General features: G+C 36.7%; 1 protein-coding gene across 1 annotated transcript in view; it reads left to right on the forward strand.

Annotated features, from left to right (window-relative positions):
• The first annotated feature begins 2,312 nt into the window (after window positions 1-2,312).
• The window catches only part of LOC113073145 (dihydropyrimidine dehydrogenase [NADP(+)]-like), a 14,960-nt gene continuing 5,387 nt past the window's right edge, over window positions 2,313-11,885 (forward strand). The window contains exon 1 of the mRNA XM_026246016.1: window positions 2,313-2,395. Within this exon, the coding sequence (XP_026101801.1) occupies window positions 2,360-2,395 (36 nt within the window). The 5' untranslated portion in view covers window positions 2,313-2,359. The remainder of the gene's footprint in view (window positions 2,396-11,885) is intronic.

Below are 11,885 nucleotides of genomic sequence, written 5' to 3' on the forward strand. Positions count from 1 at the left end.
CAAAATCAAAACTCAGAAAGAAATCAATTCTCAAAAAGAAAATGCAAACCGGTTCTGAATGAAATTATTCAAATGCTCCATTCTTACATGAATCTAGAGACCAAAATATCATAGAGACTCGGTTGTGGACTCTTTTGAACACCTTAGCAACTGCATAGCAATGCTTTGGCAACCATCCAGACACCCTGGTGTTGTGGCTGCGACTTTTCTTCCTAGTTATGAATGCAATGGCTTTATTTCTCCATAGACAGACACTTGTATTTCACAATTCATACAGTCAGAAAAGAGAGATCTTAGTGTCCCGGCAAACTGCTCTTGTCGGTTTTGTTGTTGTTTTTGATTCCTTTGGCTTATTTTAAATCTATCACTTTTCTCAGTACTAAGCCCGCAATATCAAACAGTAGTCTTGTTAGCCTCTCTCTCTGAAAGCAGCTTACCATGATGAGAGATGATAGCACTTAATTCACTGTGCACGTGTCGCCCCTTTTGTTGGACAGGAGGGCAAAAAGGAAAGCCTGCCCCCTCGTCGTCCTCCTCCTCCTCCCATTCCTTTTTATAAAGGGCTTAAAGAAACTGGATGAAATTAAACATCATTGATAATTGGCTTTGGGATCACGGCACATTGTATCCATTTTGTACCTGTATTTGGTCCTAATTGACCGTGAAATCTGGGACCTAATCCTGTAAGAGCGACAGGTTTGTCCCGTTCCCCCGGCTGACAGTGATAAATAGCATCAGCCCACCTCATGGTCCTCTGCACTTTGTAAGGCTAAAATGCTTATTATTCTTTTCCCCCTTTAATGGCTGTCAGTCTGCGGAAAATCATAAATCTACAGATGGAGTCACTGTGGCAGGTTTGTAGAGCCTTTTGTAATTGTTTAAATCCCCCATGTGATGTGGTTTAAAGCCCCCGTGGATCTGTAATTGCCTGTCAAACTTGGCTCGGCTACGCACCCCACCCCGGTCTGCGTGCCGCCCGCCCGCTCGCTCGCTCGCTCCTCTCTCGTGCATCCGTGTGGAACACTTATCACCGCTCTCATCTATTTTAGAGCCGATGTCTCAGTCAGTGTTGATTTGCTTCGCTCATTGTTTGCATCTGCTTGAGTCTGATAAACATTAAAATTGTTTGTTTTTTTAGTTATATTCTTTATTAGCTTGTGCGTGTGTGTCTTTTGTGTTTCGTTTTGCCGTTGCATGGTGAATAGATTTAGATTGCATGGCAAGATTATTTGAAAGGACAATGCAGAAAGACTGTATATGTGATTAGTTATACTATGTACATGTAAAAATAAAAGAAACGTTATTTAAAAGAAAAGCATTCTTTGCTGAACCTGAAGTGTATTGAAGAGTTCTTTTTTTTTTCTTTTCTTTTTTTACTTAAGTTGTTTTTTGATGATTCGTTGTAGTTTCTACAAGTTTGGTCTGACATCCTTGAACTCAACAAAGCACACTGTGCTTATAGTAGATACTTTAGGGTCAGTAGATCGTTTATAAAAAAGAGCATTGAAAATGAAAATTCTGTCATCATTTCAGGTCATTTCAAACCTGCATGACTTTATTTTTTCTGAATATCACCATAGGCAATATTATTTAGAATTATATTTTTTTTTTTTCCATACAGTAAAAGTTCATGAGGTCCAAAATACCCCTATTAACCCCTGATGACTTTAAGTAAATCAAATAAAAATAAAAAAGTTAAAACATAAGAAAAAAGTAATAAATGTTTGAAATGACATCAGAGTGAAAAAAAAAATTATGACAGAATTATTTATTTGTATACTCATTTTGATTATATTTTTATTGTTATTTGTGAAATTATGTCTATGATTCTAATTTTAACTTTTATTATTAATTTTCATAGACTGCGGAGTAATATTTTTTGCTGTTTTTAAGCGCAAAGCCCTGCTTCTCATTCACAATCCATCATCAGCCCAGTTTGCTAATATAGTGCTGCACCATGCATAATTAGACACATTTTATTCTGAATTTTTATCTGAATTTGCACTATTGTAGAATCTAATTTACAAAATAACTAATTTTTGTACACCACAATATGCTAGTCTGTTGTATTCTGTTTTGGGCATAATGTTGTCTAATTTGCATGAATCCTTAAAAAAAAGAAATGCAGGCAGTGAATGCAATCCTCAAAGTGGATGCAATTCATTTTAAGTGATTTTTTTATTTATTTTTTCATATATTGTATGTGTATATGGTATGTGTGAGGGTTGCCACAACTTGATTGTGATTCAAAGCTAAAATATGCATTGAATTTATTTGTAAATAATCAGAAGCTTCCGCATCCATCTCACAGGAGTCTGGCGCTGATGCCCTGGAGCTGAATCTATCATGTCCTCATGGAATGGGGGAGAGAGGAATGGGGCTCGCCTGTGGGCAGGTAAATCCAACATTCAACACCTACGGTACACAGACACCATGCAGAGACACTGTCGACTGTGAGCTAAAGCAGTCCCCGCACATGCTTTTTAGGGTCTTATATTGTTAAAAACCTAAAAGCATATTTGTTTGTCAGGAAATCAGGTGAGTGAAAATCAAGGAACTATATTAACCGTGGGGATACGAAGAGATACACTATGTAGCATGCCTACATGTAATGTTATTTAGCATTATACATGCCTTAAAACATGTATGAACTGTTAGTTTGTGTGGTTTTTCTTTTTTTCTTCTATAATTGTTGATTATTATGCCAGATGATGTTTGGTACCCTGAGGTATTTGTAGTCTGCTGTCACTCAGCAGGGAGGGAAAACGTGTTAGGAGACCATGAGCATGATGCCTGCTGGGAAAGATGTGGCACTCACAGTTTTGTGCTTTTTGTGTTTTATTTTATGGATCGAGTAGAGCCATACTGTGGATCTGACAGTAAACACATGCTCTGTTCCAAAAACTAGTGAGCATTTTAAGGCATTTTTGAAGCCTCTCTCGCTCTCTCTAGTAAAACTATCTTAGAATGAATTTACTTGAGAAGAATACATAAAATATGAAGACACTCTTCTCATAGTGTGTATTTTTGTCTTAATACACTGACAACTTTTTCACATTATTTAAATAGTTTGTACTTAAAAAAATTTAATCTTAAGCAGCGTTACTTCTCAAGTAAATTCATATGCATTTATAGAAATTTACTAGTAAACAAAAAGAATAGAGCTACCTGAAACACATAGAAACTCTCTTTCTCCAGTTTGCATCATCCACCATCTTGCATTCATTTTTTTTTTTTTTTTACTGAAGTTGGTGCAAATAAGGCCAACATCTTAAGCAAATGTTTTGTTAGTAATATTTACGTGTAAATTAAAATTAATAATTTCACCCAATACGTTTGTGTACCATGTATTTTTAAGAGTAAAGTTTCATTTCTGGGAGGATCCTGCATGTTAGTATACAACATAAAGAAATAAAAAAAATTTAAGTTGTACATAAAACTAAATTTTACAAGAAAATTATGTTTTAGTTTTTCTACTTTGATTCCACATTTAATTCAGTTTGGTGCTCGAAATTTTCTGTAATTGTTTGTCAAATTTACTAGTAATTTCTAAGTGAAAATCATTTCTGCACTTGTTTTTCCCCAGTGTGTTTGAGCTTATGTCTATGTAGTGCGCTCTAGATTGGTTACTTAAAAGTCATTTATTGGTCATGTGATTTTTATAATGCTTATTTTGATTTCTGTTTAAATGCAGTTTGTTGGGTTTTGGAACTCAATTGAGATTTGGATTGGATTGGAAGCTTATTTGCGCTTGAGTTCAACTGTTATATTGATGCGGACATTAATCAGATGTGCCTAAATATCAGTTTAGGTTTTCTTTTCAGTGTGTATGCTGGTCCAAACCCACAACATAAGACCTGCACTGGTCAATGTACAGTTCTATAAAATATTTCATTATTGCTCTTTTTTTTTACAAGAAAAAAAGAGCATGGATTTTGCTCTTCATGGATTTTGCAGTGATGCAGATTTTGATATTGCTTCTTTAAAGGTGCCATATGCAAAAATTGAGGTAAAAATATCCATAACATGACTTACACGCATCAAAAGAATGAGAAGAAATAAGGGCGATGATGTCATAAAAAAAATGTCAAGTTATAGTGCTGCAGAGATATCAACCTTAATTAGCATTAGCATTACTAGCCCCGGCCCGACAGGTTTCGTAATACCAGTTTCGGCCATGGGAGGCGGTATGCGGGCCACATAACCACCAGCCAACCTGCAATACACGAATAACTTGCACGGCTTGTGGGCGTGTACTTGAACCTGATGTCAATCATGTGGAAAGTACCGCCCCCTACTTCATTTCAGTTCAGGGAAGAGAGAGAAATTATGTCTCAAGCCCTTGGCAAGAAATGAGGCTCGACTCTGAACTTGCAACATTTCTAACAATGTTTTTAAAAGTGCATATCTAGAAGAATATGATTGTTTCAAATAATCAAATAATACTTAATATTTGTAAATATTAACTCACTAGATTCGCATGAGCTGAAGCCAAAGTGCTCAAATGAACTGCTTTGTTAACAGGTTCATTAGATCATCCAAACACATCCTATACACTAAAATTTTAAATAATTTTAAATAAAATGTATTTTTATTATCATGACATGACAAAATTACAGTGCCCCACATATGCAATGCATAAGAAAAAAACAAGATTAATTAAGTAATCTTTCGCAAAAATTGATGATAGTTCCATCATTTTAGTACAATTTATGTCTTTCGCACACCTTATTAATTAGTTCCCTCATTTAAAAAAAAAAAGAAAGAAATTGTGGCTATTTTTGATTATGATTTAATTATTATTATTATTATTATTTTTTTTAATTTTGATTAAGAAGTTAACTAACTTAAAAAGTTAAATCAAGGCCATGAATTAGTCATACAAACTGATTATTAATTCCTGGCCACGCTATTATTTTTTACATTTATGCATACTTTAAATGATGAACTTTAAAAGACAAAAACTATGTTGCTTTTCAAATTCCATTTGCTGTTTAACTTAAAGAAACATATTAAATAGTTATTAAAAGTTATTAAATGCATTAAATAATGCCTTTAAAAGAATTGTGCAAAGCAATTTTATCTATGATGACTCTAAAAACAACAACTTTGTGCTCAAAATAAAGACAATTACTTTATTTAATGCTCACGACACTATTTCAGAGCATTCAGTAAATGTTAAACCAGTTTGTGAACAAAACATTTTTTTTTTTTTTGCATAAATACTGTGCAAGTGCGTTGTGAATTTCCCCTTAATGTTTAAAGAATTAATCAACAATAAACAGGAATTACCAGCATTAATGTTTAACATATGTAAACAAAAGCATCTCTAATCTGCTGCAAGTTAAATGTTAAACAGCTCTGAGAAAATAGGCCCCGTTTCATAGCAAAACAAACCGAAATGAGAGCAATCGGGAGAGAATATTAACATGCCATTAAAATCAAATTGTATCTCTTTTCATGCAGTCAGAAACAATGCTGAATTAATGTTTTTCCCCCTTCTTTTCCACAGGCAAGGAAAGTAGACGAGGTGCCAAACGGAGTGATTAAATGATATTGCGTCTCTTTAGTTCTCTTGGCAGATACCTGCCCTCGGGCTTTGATTAGCTCTTTGTCTTACAGCGGAAAATCTAGAGCAAACCGAATGGATTTGACTGCAAATTTACAGCCATGTTAGAGGGAAATAACTCTGTCTTTGTTCGGCTGGAAAAGCTGGTGCGCGTTTACTCAGGCCTGATACAGACAAAGAGAAACGGTAATGTGCAAGGTCACATACATCACCTCTGGGCTTAATTCATGTGACAGACCTTCACAGCCAGATCGTGTGCAACGACTTTGATGAGAAAACATCAAGCAGGTGTACCAAACTCAAAGGAAAAAAACACAGCGTGATCATGTTCAGCCAGAATGTACTGAAAGTACTACAGAAAGTATATTATGATATAGTCAGTCACTTGACTGATTTGAGAACCTAAAAGGTAGCATCTATGAGGAATAGTTCAACCAAAAATAAAATCTTTTACTCAGTGTCCTGTCATTCGAAAACGTATAGTTTTGTGTTCCACGGGTGAAAAATTGCCTTTTTCCTTATAAATGGGGTGGTCAAAATTATTATAGGATTCATTTACTTTAAAGACTACCATTTACTTTAAACAGTTTAGAGAATGTTTCGAGACTAGTTTTGGTGGTTGTTAACTAATAAAGGGATATTTCCCTAAAAAAATTAAAATTCTTTCAAAAATCTTTCCAAACCCATAAGACCTTTGTTCATCTTCGGAACATGAATTAAGAGATTTTTGATGAAATGTGAGAGCTTTCTGACCCTCCATAGACAGCAATGCAACTGACACGTTCAAGGCCCAGAAAGGTCGTAAGGAAATCATTAAAATAGTCTGTGTGACATCAGTGGTTCAACCGTAATGTTATTTTAAGCTACGAGAAAGCTTTTTGTGCATAAAGAAATCAAAAATAATCATGGAACTTTCATAAATGCGTGGCAGAGAATGACACGGAATATTTGAATTAAGTTATTTTTGTTTTCTTTACGCACAAAAAGTATTCTTGTAGATTCATTACATCAAGGTTCAACCACTGATGTCACACGGACTATTTTAATGATGTCCTTACGACCTTTCTGGGCCTTGAACGTGTCAGTTGCATTTCTGTCTATGGAGGGTCAGAAAGCTCTCACATTTCATCAAAAATCTCTTAATTCATGTTCCAAAGATGAACAAAGGTCTTACTGGTTCTGAACGACATGAGGATGATTAATTAATGACAGAATTCTTGCGTCAATTAACACTTTAATTACCAGTGTCTTAATCAAGTTACAGAGAAAAAGGCATATAAAACCAGTTTATATTCAAATTTAAATGTGGTCTTAAGTGGTCTAAGATGTTTATTTTTCAGCGACGATGGCATAAAATCTAAATGAAAAAGCTTCACAGACTTGACCGTGACAGGTACTGTTTCAGCCTTTTAGGCTTTAGAGACTCAAAACATGTCTTTTTATTTTTTCTATTCATTTTAACAGCATTTTATACTGTTTTCCAACTACACATGAGAAATCCAAACAAAGATTATGATATCAGAGAATAAAGTCCTCTAAGGTGCAGAGATGCAATGTTTTCCTATCAAGCACATCAGCTGACATAATGTTATTCTGCTTTTCACAGTTGCTGAGGGTGTAATCATAAGCAAAGACGCTGTTTTTTTTTTCCTCTGTAATAGGCATCATGCCCTTGTGTGAAACCCAAAAATGACAACAACAACAACAACAACAAATCTCCACCTTAATCTCAATGGGCCCAAAACACGAAAACTTCATTTGATATTGGAGTCATGCATTTGAATGAAAATTGTTCACGAACCTCAAAAGGGATTATTTGTGGATTATTAAATTCGGCTAATTCTGTTATGTGATGGAAAAGTGTTATTAAAATGCTTTGATAACCAATGTTACGGTAAAGTGGAGAGGCACTGATGCAAGTTTGGCAAAGTTGACAGTGTCTCATCAGCCTTTCATAAGTGCTGAAATGTGCTCTGATTTGGAATGGTGCGGATAGGAAAGCACATGAATCTATACCTTATTAAAGGTGCCATCTGTAATGTTTGGCAAAAAAAATCAAGTCATACTCCACATTCCATACCAGATGGGGGCAGTATGCCTCAATAAAGTGAATTGGTCTACTCTAGAGTAACAAACGAGAAACGGCATAGTCTCTATGCTCCGCCCCTACCTTCACAACAACACTACAGCCATAGCCGAAGCCTAACTGTGCGTTCACACCGCCGGCGTCTAAAGCGTCAAAAATCGCTCTTGCCGCTCTGCTCATGACACTGCAGAAAGATTTGTGAGCGCTCAGACGCTCTAATGTAGATCGAATGCTTATTTTGTATTTAAAGCGGCCGCAAAGCAAACAAGCTTGTTGATCTCGTGCAGACTAAGTTAACCTCATTAAATATTGTTGTGGACGAAATATTAGGGTCCTTTACTTAAAATGAACAATCTCAGACACCTTGGTCCACGTATCACTTTTAATTTATTTTTTATGTCCCTGTACGCAAACAGGGACACATCATAGCAGGGCCGTGCACAGACCTTTTGAGGGGCATGTGCTGAAACTGAAAAAGGGCACCCCCCCCTTTTATATCAAGATTATTTAGTAAGCCTGCATAAAAGGAAGAAATGGCCACATCTTCATGACAAATTCAATAACACAAAATAATAGTCTCAAAAGCTTTAGACTTATTCACGATTAATAACAACCATAATAATAATATTAGATAATTAGATAATATAGATAAACAGGGTTTTAAGGGCTTCTTTAAATCTAATACAACAGCAACCTTCTGTGACCCATGTATCTGGCAAAAATTTGATACTGTGGTGGACCAGGGATGTTGGTCTCTTAAAGGTCTCTTATTCACTACACTTTCCCTAAAATAAGCCAGCAATGAAAAAATAAAAAAAAATAGTGTGAAAAGTACAGTTGCAGTGAAAAGCATTTCTGAAGGACCACGTGACACTGAAGAGTACTGAACTGGAGTAATGATGCTGAAAATTCAGCTTTGATCACAAAAATAAAATCACATTTTAAAATATATTCAAATAGAAAACAGTTATTTAAAATTGTAAAAATATTACACAATATTACTGATTTTGCTGTATTTTGGATCAAATAAATGAAGCCTTGGAATGAACCATGAATTACATTCTGCATGATAAAATATAAAGATTTCAGTGATCTTCTGTAATTTTTTTTTTAGTTACTACTACATTACTGTAGTAAAACCATGTTTTACAACATTTTATACAGAGAGTATACAGAGAGTATATCATAACATGATTAGCCTAAATGTTAATAAATTAAGTCTATCAGCAATCATGAATCAAAGAAGAAATTTCTTAGAAATATATGTTAGGTGAAGAGGATCGCTCGTCGCTTTGTGTAAGTTCCAGTACGAAACAGCGGGGGGCGCACCTATTATGATTTCCCGATGGTAAAAACAAATTATGTTGTTGTATTACTTATCAATATATAGTTTTTGACCAGCGAATGTGTGCAAATGTGATTTTTTTTTCTGTCCGTCATTAAAACGGCGACGGTGCCTGCCGCTGCCGGCATCACATTACATTTCCATCTACAGGTTACAAACTAGTTTTTTTAGGTATATAGACGGAGCGCTCAGTTTTTCCTGTGGTAAAATGCATTTGGCCAAATTAGCATTTTATAAAAGATGAAATGCAACTGTGTGCACAGGCTATTTAAGTGTTGGCTATGACTAGATGGCAAATGCTAGCCCTCTCTCTCAGGCGACGTCCCACATGTATCAGTCAGTGAGTCAGTCAGACATCAAATAAATAAAATATGAGCCTTTATAGACAGTGTTTAGTAGTACTTATTCAAACAACAAGATATTTATTTACCCTTCGCAAAACTGTTCAGCTCAGCTGTTGTCTACTGTGCGGCTGCCGTGGAACTTCAGTCGATTCAATGAATATAGAGGGGGCGGAGTTATCAGCTTACTGACAGCTTGAGGATCGAATAAGATTTACACAAGCTCGTTTTAAGAACTTTAATTTGGTAAAACAGACAGACAGGCGTAAAGGGTGACCAATAGCATTGATAAAAAAAAAAATAAAAAAAAAAACACCACCAAAAAAGGGCACTTCGGAGTGTAAGGGCAAAAAGGGCATGTGCTCTGCACAGGTTGAGCCCTACCTGTGCACGTGCCTGCATCATAGATTAATACAAACGCTAGACAGCAATAATCTACCTGTCCTTTACTCTGCTTGGCAACTGATGTGCCAACTCTCAAGCATTCACCGTGAGACACACGCAATTGACTCTTTTCACACGCTTTCACACCACACATCAATTTTTTCACGCACAGAAAAACCACGAAGCAAAGAGGACACGGAGACCAACATACTAGACAGAGCAGGTTAGTTATGATATAATAAAATGGGTAACGTTAAGTTATAGCTAGCTAATTATCAAATGCAGCTATGGTTAGCCATCGCTAACATTAGCACGTTTATCGAACAGCCTTCGATACATTGCTATGTTATAACTTCCCGAAAACATATAAAACAAACTTCTAGCGAAATACTAACAGCATCTAACTTACTGTTAGCACATTATTGTCAGCATTCTGTTTTAAATAAAATTGTTCATTGTCACAATGCATATTTTTCATCTCATCTTGCAAACATTTTAGTAATTTGGTGGGCACAATTAATTTTTAACGATTTGTAATCTCAGGAAAAGAAGTGTGAGGAAAAGATCTCAGGGGTCACAGAGTTCTCACTCAGGTTTGACTCAGCATCCTTCGGGATCTCATCTTTTTTTCACCTTCTGCCTTCAACACAGTTCCCCAGTTTCGCAAATTAAAACCGGCTCTCGTTCCCAGAGCTATTTTGAGCCTACCAAACAGGGCCGGATGACACCCGACTTCCATCATGCCTCCTGCGAGACCCGGCAGCCCTTAACGAGAGTGCCCACCTTCCGTGACCTTGCGCTGTAAAATTAAAATTTCAGGTGTAAAGCTGCTATTATTCCTGCATTCCTCCCAGCGTTCCCCTTCGCCCCCTCTCCTCACAGCCTGAGGGGGCTTCGGGATGCTTTCCATCCCTCTCTTTTTTCTCTTCCAATAGCAAAAGCACTCTGGTTCCCTGCTTAACCTGCCCTGCAGTGACGGCATGGAAAAAAATATAAAGAATCCAGTGCACCCCCTTCTTTTATTTTCATACAAGGCCTCCCCCCAACCCTTAACCATGCAGCCATTGCTCCCGGAGTCACTGTGCAGTTCACTGCATCTCACGAGTCGATTTTCATCTATGAATGCTCTTCAGTGGTTCTTAAAGCTCTCTGTCTGCAAGGCATGCCACCTTTTTAAGGCACTCATGATTGCTGCAGTAGGTCCACTGCACTTCCAGGACCATGGAAATCAGCTCTCCATGTGAAACCGGGTGACGACGGGTCATAGACTCGTCCCCGAAAGCAGGCCAGCTACACAGGTGCGCTCTCTCTCCATCAAAGTGTGTAATACTGTGTACAGCAAACTGCTTAGAGGGGAAAAGCGTCCCTGCTCCAGACTCCCTGGCCCACAGACAGTGGCTCTCATCCCCATCTGGCCTGTAATAAGCTGTCACGGGAAGCCCTCAGAGGGAGCGGCGGTCTCCGGTGCGAGAGCAGAGTTCTTACAGGCAGCATCTGTTTGGTGGCTGGTGTCTGGCTGTGGGCCACGACCCCTTTGCCTCTTACTGAGGCAGGTGTAATGCAATTTCCCATGACCCTTTGGGAGGAAGGCCTTTCCTGCTTCCTGTAAGTCTGTTGTTGTTTTGTTTCCTTCAAATGCAACCAACGTTCAGCTTGTAGAAAAAACGTTCCCTCAGGGCTCGGTTGCAGACGCCACTCACTCAGCCTTCAGTGTGGCAGGCAGCTCTGAATTTGTATATAAAAAATTTAAAAAATAAAGAATATGTGTAAGAACTTTGACAATTATGCATTAATAATATGAGTTTAAATACATGACTGTTCAAAAGTTTTTGGTCAGTAGAATAGTAAGAAATGCATAGTTTTAGTCAGCAAGGATAAATTAAATAGATCAAAAGTGACAGAAAAGATTTTTATGTTACAAAAATGTATATTGAATTTTTTTTTTTTTTTTTTTTTTTTTTTACTTTATATTCATCCAAAAATAAATAAATAAATCAAATGTATCACACTATCACAAAATATTTTCTTGAGTACCAAATTAGATTATTGGATCCAGATTTACTAACAGTTTGCACCAGTGCAAACCATCTTTTGCCATTAAAGTAGTACTGTCAGGATTTACTAAAGACGCGCCGTGAAGAACTAGTGCTGAGAAGGTGT

This window comes from Carassius auratus, unplaced genomic scaffold (genome assembly GCF_003368295.1).
Source record: "Carassius auratus strain Wakin unplaced genomic scaffold, ASM336829v1 scaf_tig00011427, whole genome shotgun sequence".
Classification (NCBI taxonomy): Eukaryota; Metazoa; Chordata; class Actinopteri; order Cypriniformes; family Cyprinidae; genus Carassius; species Carassius auratus.